The sequence below is a fragment of the Anabrus simplex genome, chromosome 6 (assembly GCF_040414725.1).
Source record: "Anabrus simplex isolate iqAnaSimp1 chromosome 6, ASM4041472v1, whole genome shotgun sequence".
NCBI classification, from domain to species: Eukaryota; Metazoa; Arthropoda; class Insecta; order Orthoptera; family Tettigoniidae; genus Anabrus; species Anabrus simplex.
The window spans coordinates 269358252-269375086 of record NC_090270.1 but is presented as its reverse complement, the minus strand read 5'-3'; the positions used below and the strand labels follow the sequence as shown (position 1 = coordinate 269375086).

General features: G+C 36.2%; 1 protein-coding gene across 2 annotated transcripts in view; it reads right to left on the bottom strand.

The window, feature by feature from the left end:
* LOC136875728 (DGAT1/2-independent enzyme synthesizing storage lipids) overlaps window positions 1-16835 on the bottom strand; it is a 145111-nt gene that overhangs the window by 35997 nt on the left and 92279 nt on the right. For both annotated transcript variants that reach the window (XM_067149299.2, XM_067149298.2), the window contains exon 6: window positions 11403-11606. In XM_067149299.2, the coding sequence (XP_067005400.1) occupies window positions 11403-11606 (204 nt within the window). The remainder of the gene's footprint in view (window positions 1-11402; window positions 11607-16835) is intronic.

Below are 16835 nucleotides of genomic sequence, written 5' to 3'. Positions count from 1 at the left end.
AAGGTGTCGAAAATTTCTCGCCTCGCCACTTCAGGTACGTTCTCCACACACTTTTTTTTACATTTACAATCAAAGTTCTGATACAGCTTACCGGCCACTTCTTTTCCTCTAGAGGACACGTACGGGAGCCCTGAATTTCGTGCTCGCTTTCGCTTTTGAGCTTTACTTTCGTGTTTTTGTCTTTTCCTCGTTCTCGGGTGAGCGTTTTCTCGATTCTCAGAAGTTCCAGCAGTAGGAAATTCGCTGGAATGGTTGCGCTGGCGTCCGCCGTCTACCTCTTCATCTCCTTCTGATTCTGAAACAACAAACATCTTGTTACACTTACTACCGAAATAAAAAACTGCAGGGGAAGCTTCGATTCAGCATTCAAAATTACGTGAAAAACGATACTCAACACGACCATTTTCAATAATCACAGAAAATTCACTAAAAACATCACTCTTCATGCATTTTTCTCCATTTATCCTTTCTTTTTTTCCGAACCGATTACAAAGGTGTATTATTCAGGGAATAGTAGACCAAAAGGACCTAAGGCATAATCTAATGTAAGTACTTGCTAAAAACGTTGCAACAAAATAGGTTAGTAGGTGAGTAACTGAGAGGTTAGAAGGTGAATAGTACTTACCATCATCTGTTTCTGATGTGTTTTCTCCTTGTTCACGCTCCCATTCATCACTGGACTCCAGCTCATCCAACGGATCACTTAAACTTATTTCAGAATCCATCGTTTCTTTGAGTATTCACGCATGCATTCAACACTCAATGAAAATCGCGGAACAATTACAACCACACTGGTGTAAGTCTGACTCACACCACTTCAGTTATCAGCAAAACAGATGATCCATTACCAGTCTAACTTGTGCTGCCATCTAACGACGAAATGAGTGAAGCTCTGACTTACTCCACTTTTTCTATGAACAGTTTTTTATTTCTACATCGCCTTTCTGTGCCTAAGTCAACTTCTACCGAAAATTGACTTACACCACTTTGACTTTAACCCCTTCATATGTTGGTAAACTGTTCCGTGTGACGTGATAATCGCTTGGTTAGAAAAGACAATGAATTATCTGAGAATCCGCCGACCAGATGTAGGAATCACTCAAGAAAACGTTGTGTTGTTTGCCTGTCAAACCAGAGGCGACGGGAAACTGTCTACCACTGTGAGGAACGTGATGTGGCACTTTGTGCTTGCCCGCCCGTGCTTCCGTATTTACCACACTGTGCGCAATTCCTGAATGACCTATGAACCAGAAAGTATGTAGAACCTATTGATGCATATCTGAAAACTTGAAAAATGTCATCATAATAATGAAAGGAACACTTTTTAAATTCACTTTTGTATGAACACACTGTGTATATATGTATATATTTACGGGTTTACAACAGAAACGGTAATAACATAATGCTATTGAATTTCTACTATATCACTCATAATTTAAATAAATCAAGTAAAATATATTTCTCTGTTGAGTATTTACATCTATGCCAGCCAGTGGTGTAGGGGTAGCATGCCTGCCTCTTACTCAGAGGCTCCAGGTTCGATTTCCGGCCAGGTTAGAGATTTTTACCTGGACCTGAGGGCTGGTTCGAGGTCCACTCAGCCTACGTGATTAGAATTGAGGAGCTATCTGACGGTGAGATAGCAGCCCCGGTCTCGAAAGCCAAGAATAACAGCCGAGAGGATTCGTCATGCTCACCACACGACACCTCGTAATCTGCAGGCCTTCGGGCTGGGCAGCGGTCGCTTGGTAGGCTGTAGTGCCATGGAGTTTGTTTTTGTTTCATGTATTTACATCTGCCGCACGGCACTGTACCCATTCCAAAAGTGCGCGTTGCGCTGAATGATTACTCACTGGCTGGTTGATGTTATGAAACTATTCCCCAGTTAAGGGGTTAATTAATTTAGCACCTTCTCCTGGGTTTTTCTTCTTTTTAACCCACTGGAATAAGATCTTTTTGTTTCCGGTTGTATCTTCTTGCAGAGATTCAGTGAATTTTTGCCAGCGTTTCTTTTTCTCTTCTTGAAACACCTTGGAGCACTCCTTCTTGCAGTGCCTGTATTATGTTTTGCATTCTGTTGTTCTGTTTCTCAGCCATCCTTTCCAAGGTTGTTTCTTCCTTTTAATTATATCTTTTATCCTGTCATTCCACCAGGGCGTTTCTTGATCTTTCTTCCTGCCTGATACTCTTCCACAGGTCTTTTCTGCAGACTCGACCATGACTGTTTTAAAGTATACCCATTCTTCTTCGACCCTTCCAATTTCTTCCTTAGGTACACTTGTTTTAATGTGTGTCTGGAACTCTTCATTTATTTCCTTCTCCTGCAATTTCCACACCCTTAGCTTTCCTTGCCTAATCTCAGTCATTTTTGTATATCTCCCATCTTTAACTTAGCTATCACAACCTTGCGATCTCCTTCGAAAGATTCACCTGGGAGGGCTGTTACATCTACCAACATTTTTCTGTTACCTTTCTCGACCAAAATGTAATCTATCATAGTCTATTAGCTTCATCTCCGTATTGATTGCTACTACAACACAAAGATAAATGATAAGTCTCCACCTTATCAATACATTAATTTATTTACTTTAAAGTAGTAAATTCAGTCAGTACCGGTTTCGATCCTTATGGGATCATCCTCAGCTGACACACAGAGAAATAGTTACAAAAACATCACATATGAAAGATTACACCTTATAAAACTAGTCCAATTAAATCAGACGTTAAAAGTTGTTTGTTAAAAATTAGTGAGTATATCTTTGGTTAAAAGCACCAGCTGTGTGAGGCATATGACCCCACTATGTCTAGACTATTATACATTAAATGGATTTTACATTTGTTTACATTAGTGTTTAAGATATTACACTTAATATAATTGATCCATTTGATTCAAACATTCAGAATTGCTTATTAAAATGATAAATATGTCTATCTTTGGCTTAAAAAGTACATTGTTGTTAAGGCATATCGTCACACTGTGCCTATATTATTGAACATGGAATGAAGTTTGCACTTATACACACTAGTAATTGTAAATTTGTTGTAATGTCTTGAAAATATTTGTTATTTGAGGCTTATCACTTCATTGTATCTGATCTATGAAATGTTAATAGGATTATTTACACTTTTTGCATTGATATTTAGGATATTTTACTTTTGTATAACTAGTCCAATTGGAACAAACATGAAATGCTTATTGAAATGGAACTTTCTTGGCTAAAAAATGCTTGTTATATGATATGTGTTACCTCATGCACCTATTTTATTGTGCATAAAATGAGGTTTATACTTGTTAACATTAGTACTATGAGATTGTTATCGTCTATAGTATATACATGAAAATTTTTTGATCTGACATGGCAAGCAGGTTAAAAGTAGATAAAATAGTAATAGGTCCAGTTTCTTATTCATTCTGTTTGTTTTTACCACTTTGCACTAGTAAATTGGTAAGTGTATGGCATATGTATGCTAAATTAAAGTTTATATTGTTTTTCCATTTATTACAATTTTCATAAATTGCTGCTAGTGATAAAGTTATCTTGGTCTATAGATATCGTTGAGAAAAGTTGCGTGTGTCGTTGCTGAGTTAAATGGTGACTATTACGAGTTGAATTTCGTTAGAAGTGCCGTGCATCTTGATGAAATTTAAATTATGTAGTTGTTAGCCAATACACGTTTGTTGTGATGATAGCGTGGAAGCTTCTTGTATGTTGTAGGGTATATGTATCTGCAAGTAGAAATAATCAGTATAAGAGATGGTGTATTGTGGACTGTGGAAAGTGAGTTGTATGTTATATTACTTACGTTGAGTATTGACGCTGTATGCTCTGCGCAGCTGCCTGTCAAGATCTGTTACTTTTTATCTTAGGACTGTAGTCTGTGGCGGCAGAGGGGAGGTTTGGAGGGGAGCGGGGTTGGAGGAGGGGAGATCTTTGAGCAGTTCATTTGTATGTGTGGGTTGTTGTTTGTTAATTCTTTTTAAATAATAATTTGTTAGGAGGGGAATGACTGCATCGAATATTGTTTTTATCTGTGGTTTCATTTAAGTTGAAATTTGGGTTGATGTATTGGTCTAGGCTTATGTAGAATTCTTCTAGTATACTGAGCAAGGGGCTCTTCGGATTGGTATTGAGGATTTGCATGTCATTATTGATATTTGTGAATCTGTGTTTTTGGTCATTGATATTGCACCGTTCCTGCGTCCACGTGAGGACGCATGAGATCCAGACTAGCTCTTACTATAAGTAATTCTTGCTGATTAACGTTTATGGGCTATGAGTTCCGCTTGAAAAAGTATACCGGTGAACTTATGGTAAATCTCAACCTACGTCGAAGGACGTCTCCTACACGCTATCAGTCGGATACCATATACACATGTCGCCAAATTAATTGCAGATAAAATAAGTTAATACGGTCTTACAACTAATCCATATATGTCGCCAAAGAAATCGCAGGTAGAATAAGTTATTATAGTCTTACAACTAATTCTTATCCTAAGTAGACATTAAAAGAATTGTGAAGTTTCACCATTCATCATTTATTGATTGCTCAATTCAAATATTGGGAAAAAGGTTCACCTTCAACCTCATTGAAATATCTCATATTGAGTAAATAATCTCGTAGTACTCTAAGAAATCTTGTTTGTCAAACTAGATGCTTGGAATTATAGTTATTCGATCTTCGTTGATCCATTAATTCAGTATGCAGTGGTCTGTCATTGCTAAATTGAAGTAAAAGAAAAATTAAGTTTGGAAAGCAAGTAGCAGGTAACTAAAACCTAGGCCATAATTATCAATCTATTAACACTTTGGCCTCTTGAAAATATTTAAGTAAAATATAAGATAATGTCAAGAAAATCAGTTGAAAAATTAAAAGTATTGGTTAAGCAAAATATACTAAATAACATTGAAAATATTAGATGCATCTAGCTACATTAATTAATATGTACATTATTCCAGATTACAGTTGTTCAAAAGAATGTAGAACGCAGTTTGAAATGTCTAATAAATATTTCATTAAGAGTTGGAATCTCTTCTTCTTGAGCCGAATTGCTCCTCAAAATAATTTAAAAATTCTGTCAATTAATATTTAACTCATACATGACTAGCAAAATGAATGTCATTCTGTGCTGTACTTAATATTTTGTGTCCATACACAACTGAAAATCACATGGAAAATCATTTGCAATCTTCTAATAACTTCAGTTCATTAATATATGCTTACGTGGTATTTGCATCATCCTTTTTCTTAGTATTTGACCTCAGCATAAGCAAAGTCATGTCCGCTCTAAGTCGTAATTGATCTTAAAATAATATAGTCATATGGCTTATGTGGTAAATCCTAAAAATTATTACCTTAATCCAAGGTTAAGAATGAATTTAAGTGCGTATTTGCCTAAAGGTAGCATTATCAAGTGTATTTTGCTAATTTTCTAACAAATCATACCACAGGTAGAAAATCTGGCATGTTAGAAGACTCTATCTTCAACAAAAAAATCCTTATATGAGTAACTAGATCTCCAGTGATATGTCAACTTGCTTAAACAAAATCAGAAATTAGGTTATCATGTGTGAGAGTTCTCTAAAATTGTCATAAATAATTCAGTGAAGGAGAAATTATTATCATCGTTAGCCTCATGGCTCGTTTGATGACCCTTAATACTCAAAATAACATTGCACTGATGGTATTGAGATCGTATCCTAAGCTACCTTGAGTGTACCTAGGATTAGAATTAGCAATTGAAAGTAGTATGTTTTCAATATATATCTCAGAATGCATAACTTGGAAATAACATCATCTCACATAAGACTACTATGACCAATCTCTCGAAGAAAAACAAATATTACTATCACTAATCACCATCAGCCTATATCATCATTCTTATTCATCAATTATCATTCCATACTTCACGTAATAAACATCTCAATACATTATAAGCACATCATTTCATTAAACACGATGCATATGTGCCACAATCTTCTCATATTATAACATTATTCCTACCGTCATAGTGTCAAAGAAAAATGTATCATAACTCTAAGCTGTACTACTTCATATTTCACCGTAGACATTTCCTAAATACGATCTCTTAACTCACTAGCCTGATGAAATCATCGCACATGTGTATTAACATCTATCTCGCACTTTATACACTTCACTGATAATGATAAAAATACGAGTTACCTTCTCTCACACCACATTGATAATATTACGAACGGTTATCACTGGTTGACTATGCCTACATGTGGATTTGACATTAATAGCAGATGAATACCTACATCCTATAACCTCATTGATGTATATGTACGCACACACTCACACTGTCACAAAACATATTATCACATAGCCAAATAAAGAAAGACCTTTACTTACGAAAACGACTCATAGAGGACTTAACTTTACTTATTGAATCCTGTTGCCATCTCGCATCTGGTCATCGGAAAAGTAGACCTCGCTCCATGGTTCTCTCTTAGCTGTATGGGTACATCTCAGTTCTTCCCAGCTGATCTCTAATCATCCTGGAGTATCAAAATTGGATCGCGCTGCCATAGTCCGAGTAGTATCGCCTTCATCCTTTTACAGCATCATAGTAGGATCTCGTGCGTTAGGAACAGAATAAAAAAATATGTTACTTAGTGTCGTCATCTTACAATTAATATCTTTTTTTTTTGTTTTTTTTTTCTAGGGGCTTTACGTTGCACCGACACAGATAGGTCTTATGGCGACGATGGGATGGCAAAGGCCTAGGAGTTGGAAGGAAGTGGCCGTGGCCTTAATTAAGGTACAGCCCCAGCATTTGCCTGGTGTGAAAATGGGAAACCACGGAAAACCATCTTCAGGGCTGCCGATAGTGGGATTCGTACCTACTATCTCCTGGATGCAAGCTCACAGCCGCGCGCCTCTACGCGCACGGCCAACTCGCCCGGTAATATCTGTTTTGGAATGCTTATGATATGTAAGTTCTGCTTTGGGACGATTAATCACAATATAGTGTTTCAAATAAGGTGAGATAGGTAATAACTATCTATCTTGCTTGGAAAGCGAATGTGATTTCTCTATGTTCTCTTTATTATAAATGCACTTGACAGCTGGTCAGTCTCTGCTGGCTGTAATAAGCAGTATCGGACAAATATAGGTCTTCGAAGTCAAATCGTGACGTATCGTTGTATCAATCTTGATAATTCTTTTCGCTGGTCGTTTAATTTCGCGCAGCAATTTAATTTCTGCAGCTGATGTCGTGCGTGTTGCCGCGAAAAAATCTTCTTTCTAATAATTGGTTTAAATAATCTCCATTTGTCATTCCGTTTTTCACCGCCTTCTATGTACGGTTCTTTTGGTAACTACCTGATGAAAAGATCATCATTTTAGTTCGTATTGACGTTAGCTGTTTTCACATTGACACTTTAGTAACTTGAACTCCATTTTTGTTCCGACTAGTGCATATATAGAATTGTGAAATGGCACAATATGTTGTCCCATGGCTGAAAAGTGTCTATGCTTGATTGCATTTATATGTTCGTTGTATCGTATTTGAAAGTTTCTTCTGGTATGCCCTATATAGCTGGCTCTGCAGTCATTGCATTTTAGGCGGTAGACACCCGAGTGGTTGTATTTATTGATATTATTGACTGATTTGGAATTGTATAGTATGTTAGTATTGCTACGTGTGGTTTTGTAGGCTATTTTCAAGCCTTGTTTTTTTTAAATGTTAGTTATGGAGTGTATGTGGTTATTATTATAGGTAAATAGTGCATATTTTTTTTTATCTTTTACGGTTCAGGTTAACTTGGTTTTTGATTGGTTTTTTATTTTGTTGATAATTTGGTTTATCATTTCCTTTTTGTATCCGTTCTGTTTGGCTATTTCATGAATTAGGTTCAATTCTTTGTTTAAGTCTTTTATCGTGAGTGGAATGTTGTATGCTCTGTATATCATGCTATAGTATGCAGCTTTCTTGTGGGTGTGTGGATGGGTGGAATCTATTTTTATTGTGTTAGATGTGTGGGTAGGTTTCCTGTATATGTTGTATGTTAAATGGTTGTTGTGTCTAGTTATGGATATATCTAGGTACTGTAGTTTATTGTGTTGTTATTTTCTGTTTTCATAGTGAATTTTATGTGAGGGTCTATTTTATTTAGTTGTTCTAGGATTTTACTTTCATTGGTATGCCTATTATCTATTATAACAAATACGTCGTCAACAAATCTACACCAAAAGGGAATGTTGTCTAGTTTTTGGATTTCTTGATGTTCTAGGTAGTCTACGTATATTTCAGCCAGTATACCTGATGTTGGTGATCCCATAGGTAATCCTTTTTGGTGGAACATAGTATCATGGAATTTAAAGTAATTATTGTTAATAGCAAAATGTAATAATTTCATGAATTCATCTAACTTGCTTAGCTTACTATGGTTTTTGAGATTGGATTCAATGATTGTTATGGTTTTTTGTGTAGGTATGTTGGGATACATATTTGTTGTGTCATATGATGCTAATTTATGGTGTTGTTCTATTTTTATGTTTTTGGTACTGTTGCAAAATTCTCGACAGGCAGCAACGCAGAGCATACAGCGTCAACACTCAACATACATATACCCTACAACATACAAGAAGCTTCCACGCTATCATCACAACAAATGTGTATTGGCTAACAACTACATAATTTAAATTTCATCAAGATGCACGGCACTTCTAACGAAATTCAACTTGTAATAGTCACCATCTAACTCAGCAACGACACACGCAACTTTTCTCAACGATATCTATAGACCAAGATAACTTTATCACTAGCAGCAATTTATGAAAATTGTAATAAATGGAAAAACAATATAAACTTTAATTTAGCATACATATGCCATACACTTACCAATTTACTAGTGCAAAGTGGTAAAAACAAACAGAATGAATAAGAAACTGGACCTATTACTATTTTATTTACTTTTAACCGGCTTGCCATGTCAGATCAAAAAATTTTCATGTATATACTATAGACGATAACAATCTCATAGTACTAATGTTAACAAGTGTAAACCTCATTTTATGCACAATAAAATAGGTGCATAAGGTAACACATATCATATAACAAGCATTTTTTAGCCAAGAAAGTTCCATTTCAATAAGCATTTCATGTTTGTTCCAATTGGACTAGTTATACAAAAGTAAAATATCCTAAATATCAATGCAAAAAGTGTAAATAATCCTATTAACATTTCATAGATCAGATACAATGAAGTGATAAGCCTCAAATAACAAATATTTTCAAGACATTACAACAAATTTACAATTACTAGTGTGTATAAGTGCAAACTTCATTCCATGTTCAATAATATAGGCACAGTGTGACGATATGCCTTAACAACAATGTACTTTTTAAGCCAAAGATAAGACATATTTATCATTTTAATAAGCAATTCTGAATGTTTGAATCAAATGGATCAATTATATTAAGTGTAATATCTTAAACACTAATGTAAACAAATGTAAAATCCATTTAATGTATAATAGTCTAGACATAGTGGGGTCATATGCCTCACACAGCAGGTGCTTTTAACCAAAGATATACTCACTAATATTTTAACAAACAACTTTTAATGTCTGATTTAATTGGACTAGTTTTACAAGGTGTAATCTTTCATATGTGATGTTTTTGTAACTATTTCTCTGTGTGTCAGCTGAGGATGATCCCATAAGGATCGAAACCGGTACTGACTGAATTTACTACTTTAAAGTAAATAAATTAATGTATTGATAAGGTGGAGACTTATCAATTATCTTTGTGTTGTCAAAATGTAATCTATCGAAGTTTTGATTTTGTTATCCCAACTATATCTTGGTATCTTTTGACTGTTTTTCTTTCAAAACCATGTGTTACTAATGATCAGCTCATTTCTTCTACAAAGGTCTACCAAAATATCTCCAGCCTTGTTTCGCTTCTCATATCCAAATGGACATATAATCTCTTCATCTCCTTTTCTTTCCTGACCTACTTGGGCATTCATGTCTCCTATGATCACAGCTTGTTTGTCCTGTATATGGCCTTCCAGATATTCAAGGTATTCCTCTATATCCATATCTGTATTTCCTGTTTGTGGAGCATACCCTTGAATTATATCTGTAACACCAGTTTGAAGTCTCAGTCTGGCCTTAATCAACCTGTCATTTAAGTTTTCCACCAATTCTACGTATTCCTTTAGGTCTTTTCTAATTATGAGACCTACACCATTTTTGGCTTCTCTTCCTCCACTATAGTATAAGGTGTATCCTTTCTTTAGTTTCCTCTCACCTTTTCCTTTCCATTCGATCTCACTGATTACCAGCAATGCTATATCTTTGTCAACAATAAAATCTACAATTTCTTCCACTTTCCCTGTTAGTGTCACTACATTGATGGTCGCTATCTTGATGTATTTGGTTGCTGGTCGCCCATTTCTCACATTTCTCCCAGCATCACAAGAATTGCACGTCGCTTGTGGGAAACGCCCTGGCATTTTCCGAGGCTTCAGTACACTTGTAATCATATAGGCTTTTATTACGATGGGTTCGCCACTCCCAAAGGCATTTTAGAGCTACTGCTAGCCAAAACTTGTAGGCCGCTCCTAACATGGAGAACAGACACCTTTTGGAGTACGGACGGTACAGCTGATATGGGGTTTCAGTGGCATTTCCTCCACTGAGGTCCCATTTTCCTTCTATAAGGACTCCTCCGCCCTTAGCCATTGTTCCTTATAGTGGGTCAGGCTATTTACTGCCGCCCAACACTCAGCGTGGAGACACTGGCTGTATGGTTTACTCCATTATCATAACAGATTAACTGGCCAGACACACTCTAAAATATGGTACCAAGTTATAATATATATGACTTCCACCTCTTTGAATCTTATATTACGTTACAATCCATTAGCTGAGCTAACCTGAGATACCCCACAAGACCTTACTCATAGCATGAAATAAATTTCATGCTTAAAAGCCCATACTGATGGTGATTATTTATTAGACCTTACTGTGACCAACTTTTATCTGTAAGGAGCAGAAAATCTGCAGTGTATCTTTACTGCCCACATACGTTTAGTGACTTATAAAACCGCAATATTGAGATACATAAAAAGCTACCACAAGCAGATCTCCAGAAGTGTTTTCTATAAAAATTAGATGGGTTCAGGCTTACATAGTTGCTTGTAGACATTTCCAATACTTGTTATAGTGGACAGTGACATTCTAAACACTCAGATATTTTTATATTCTTTAATACATTTGAGATTGTTACCGGAAGGAATCTTATAAAAGCAGTCACATATGCATATCTCCTTTCAGGTGTCCTTGAGTATGATATGATATGAGTAGGATATGATCCTACAAAGGATTGCATTTGTAAAAACTGCAGGAAACAATTTGCAATATCTTACCTTTCGCTGCAGCTGCTCTGGAGTGAGATCTGCATTATAAGGAATGGGTTTCCCAATATGTGTTCGAAGTTTTACCGGAAAGCCTCCATATATGGGAACGATGGGGAGCCTTGTAATACTATATAACCTGAGCCACAACCGGTGGCCTAGGCTAACACTACGAAAGGCCTCCCTCAAGTTCTGGGTGAATATTGGTATTATAGGCTAGAACAAGAATGCGAACATAAACTATAAGAAGAAAAAGTAAATTATGCTTGTACAATTATATTATATATATATAATTTATATTATATTATTTCATAGAAAAAAGATGTTAGGTGTATTGAGGGATCATGGGAAGAGGAGTATTATTTCATAGCATACAAGGATCATATATCAAAATGTATAAAATGGTAGTGTTGATTCATTTGGTAGAAATGTAATAAGTAATTTGGCATATGCTTATGACTTGGTCCTGATGGCAGATTGTGCTAAAAGCCTGCAATCTAAAATCTTGGAGCTGGAAAAGAGAAACAACAAATATACTGGGTATCCACAATTAAACTGACGGTGTTCAGCAGGGCACAGCACAGGTTATAATGACCATAGGAGTCTGAAATTTTGTAGATACGCGAACTAATCAATGCACTCTCGCCAATTATGCCAGAAAGTTATTAGTTCCAAGTCTTGCCACTAGGTGAAAATATGGAGCTGTAAGCAGTGGTAAAGTCACATGATAAAGGCACGATCAAACAAATGATAACGGTGGTTCTGGCAGGTTTATTAGGATTTATGGTTCTAAACACTTGTTCAATATGGCTTCCCAACTCAGCAACAGGCTGCATCTGTAACATAGCATGGTCGACAGTTGCCCGCAGCATATCAGGTGAAATTAGAACGACATTATATAGACAAGAAATGTGCTCCACCTATCAATACTTTATTTATTATAAATGGATTTACATCAGTACCATTTCGGCCTTCCACGGCCATCATCAGCTGGTATATTACAATATTGTAGCCATTAGACATGTCACAAAGATGTTATTATGATTAGATCATCCGGATGTCTAATGGGGTTAAAAATAAAATATATTGTAGTAATGTTTTGCCTATGTGGGGTTAAAATAGTATCTATGACAATGTGGCAGCGAAGACTACAGTAAACTAAAACTTATTGAGTGTACTGTACATTAGACATATTGAGCACATTAAACATATTAAAATACATAAAGCACAGTATAAAGCACTTGATAAGTTTAAACACACTAAAATATAAGGTACATGTATGTTAAAACACTTGTTAAAATTTGAGAGTTTGTGTTGTGTGGAGTTCCTTCTTCAAGCTTCCTTATAGTTTTTGCACTTCTATGTCTATGTTAATTTAGTTGCATAAAGTGATCTTCGAGAATATTCTTTTTTTTTTTTTTTTTTTTTTTTTTTGCTAGCTGCTTTACGTCGCGCCGACACAGATAGGTCTTATGGCGACGATGGGACAGGGAAGGGCTGGAAGTGGGAAGGAAGCGGCCGTGGCCTTAATTAAGGTACAGCCCCAGCATTTGCCTGGTGTGAAAATGGGAAACCACGGAAAACCATTTTCAGGGCTGCCGACAGTGGGATTCGAACCTACTATCTCCCGAATACTGGATACTGGCCGCATTTAAGCGACTGCAGCTATCGAGCTCGGTAGAGAATATTCTATTTGGCTGATATATGTCATGTTAATTCGAGGTGAAAAACCTTACAAGTTATAATTCTCATATTTAGGTCCGTATTGAAATGTACAATGAAGTCAAATAAATATTAAAGTTTATTTAATCCACCTTTCAATACATAAAAAAGATAACGAATTAAATAAAATTACAGGGACATGTTTCACCCTTTAATTATGGGCATCTTCAGCCTTAATCTCAAACTGAAAGTTGATTAATCAGGTACCTGATTGTAATTAACTTACATATGAATGTGAAGGAAAAGTTGGAAAAGTGCGAAATGGTTGACAGTAGTTATGAAATTCCTAATATCAGGCCTTAATAAAGTCTAAAATACAAATATTCGTAAAATAATACACTTTCTTGAATGTAGTTAAGAAATTCTTGAAATGAGGCCTTAATGAAGTTTAAAATACAAGTAGTCGAGAATTTATAAACTAGAGGAAACTTTTGGATCTTAAACAGATTGAATGTCACTAGAATAATTAACTCACGACTACTTGTATTTTAAACTTCATTAAGGCCTCATTTCAAGAATTTCTTAACTACATTCAAGAAAGTGTATTATTTTACGAATATTTGTATTTTAGACTTTATTAAGGCCTAATATTAAGAATTTCATAACTACTGTCAACCATTTTGCACTTTTCCAACTTTTCCTTCACATTCATATGTAAGTTAATTACAATCAGGTACCTGATTAATCAACTTTCAGTTTGAGATTAAGGCTGAAGATGCCCATAATTAAAGGGCAAAACATGTCCCTATAATTTTACTTAATTCATTATCTTTTTTATGTACTGAACAGGTGGATTAAATAAACTTTAATATTTATTTGACTTCAGTGAAAACCCTTGTCGTAAAAATTTTTCAAGTACTGCTGTGATTCAACCGTTGATATACTTCAGTAAGTCTTGTGACAGACTGCAAAGTTTTGAGTTTTAAAATTTGTATTAAAGGAGCTGTTGGTAGCGACACCTCTCTCGCCTGTATTCGTGTTGTAGATATTGCTGTTATTGTTGTTGTTGTTGTTGTTGTTGTTGTGGAGGTCATGTAGCGTTGTGTTTGGAAGCTTGCTGTGTACTACTGCGAGTCGAACTACGAACGTATCGTCTACGTATCTAGACCAGTAATGTATGTTACTAAACTTGTTTCCGTTATCTATTACAGAATCCTCCAAAAAATCCAAATCTGGATGAGCAGATAACAGACGCGACTGCTACCTTAGAAAAACTCAATAGTATAGACCCATATATTAACCCCTTAACACCGAAATTATTTTTTTCGTATGTTTTCTTTGATATTCATCTAAATCACTTCAGGTCCATAGTATAACATAACTACAAAATATTAAGCTCATACTTTTCACGGTTTCATCGTTAGGTGGCGTGTTCATATGATCACGCTAGTCGGATTTGTTAGCATTTCAGTCGGTATAGCATTTCTTTGGTATTTACAGATTTTATGTATTGATATTGATAAATTATGAACAAAATACACTAAAATTAACTAAAGATGATAATTTATGAAGAATATACATTAATTACAATATGTACATACATAAATAAAGCAATGAAAGTCTCAAGATATTCGCAATATATTACATTCAAGTTATCTAATTCACAGAAATGACCGAATAGGAACAAGTATAAGAACTGTATGCTTCACACAATATGAAATAGGACAAAGCATGGAACACAGAGTCCAACATTACATTTTATGCACTCGGTGCGAACAGTACTGGAGGATTCCTTTCCAGCACAGTGTCGACGATTGCAGGGCGCTACGAGGTGCCCAATCCCGTCAAGTCGTACATCGTCAGTGACACTGCTCTGCTGGATACTGTGTCTTGAGGTGATGGGGCGGCCTCTTCCTACTGGCATTATTTTGAACTTATGTATATATGTTTGCACAATGTGGTGACGAAATTCTAGATGTGACAAATCACATCCAGACCTGCTTAGCAGTAACCATGAATTGTGAATGGATACGTCCAGGAGCCATGTGAATAGCGACCACCACCATTTCTTTCCACGTATGCCTACCCTGTAGTACGACACACTCTGGTCCAACAAAATTAAATTCTTTCAAGGTCCACCTATTCAATACAATGACGTTTTATTGTGATTTAATCACATGTCAAATAGTCAAATGGTACTCTGGTCCATCCTATCTGTTTCACCCATTCCACTGTTGTAAGCTCCAAACACAGCCGGCCGGTTTATACGCACTTTCCTTTTCTCTGCCTGGAAGTAACGTGTTACCTTAGAAACTGGTTCAACACCATGGCATGTTGATGCTATGGTAACGAAGGAGTTATCAACCCACTGAACAATAATACCCTCCGAGTTTGTTGCCATGTCGTATGTCCCACGAGCCTGTCTCTTCATTTCATTTGAAGGTGTGATCGAGCAGTCTTTGGGAATTCTATTCTCTTGAATGGTTCCTGTAGCGCCATATCCGCAATGTTTTAGATGAGCCAAAAGTGCCATTCCAGTAAAAAGATTATCGAAATATAGTTGAAGGGGTAAGTGTGACATATCATCAGGTAGTTCTTCCAGCATCAGTACCATTGGAGCAGCACATTTACCAAATCGTTGCTCATATTCAGTCTTACCATGAGGATTCTTTCCTTGATATATGTCAAAATTTATGAGATAGCCCGAGGGAGTGTTCAAACACCAGAACTTATAACCAAAGCGGATGGGCTTTCCGTGGATGAATTGCTTGCAGCTGTGCCTACCATAATATTCCACCATGCATTAGTCAAAATATAAATCCTTTTCAGGCCGGAAATTCGCAGTATGTTTATAAGAGGTCGTAATTTCCACATTTTATCATTCATATCAGGCTGAGTATCATCCGCGCAATTAATGAAGCGACAAATTTCCAGAAAGCGGTCTCTTCTCATAGCATTTACAACATGTGTATTACGTACATCATCCGCTGCTTCCCAATACGATCGTTTGCTAGGCACATTGTTGTAACCGGAAAGAATTAGCACAGCAAGAAATTCTTTTAATTCCTCCTTAGATATTTTTGGGTCGTCACAATTCTTAAAAAAGGCAAACTTGCTTGATTCTTCAATCATGAACTCCATCACTTTGTTGTCAAACATTACTTCAAAGCACTCTGTAGGAGATTTGCCGGATAAGGTGGAAAAATCGGCTTCCGGGAATATGCCAACTGATTCTCGGTTGTCATCCTTACTCCACACAGGATTTATTCTTTGAAGTTTAGTTTTCTTGCTAGATGACTGATCTAAAATACCTGCTGAAACGGGATCATCCTCTGCGCCTCCTATATGATCGTTGCCAGTGAGTACAATTTCTGCCTTACTTGAAAGCTGGCGACCTGTGAGGTTATCAACCAAACCACTAACAACTTCATCTCCTGAATCTTCGTCGGAGTGAATATTAGCTTCCGGAGCTTCAATAAAAATGCTGTTAACATCTCCAATTGGTTCGTCCGATTTAAGAATATCTAATACTTCTTGGAGCGTAATGTCCCTGTAAAAGGGAAACAAGGTTTTGTAGCTGCATATATGATAACAAGTCGCAACTTATTTAAATGTAGAATAAATGACCGTAAATCGAATAAAGTTGTTCAATGAAAATTGATATATAACAGTAATCATAACAGGTAGCATAACGTCCACCATCAAATACACGCACAGGGTGATTAGCTAACACAAGCGCCTAGCGTGATCATACGATCACGCAACGTTTTAAGTGCCTATGGG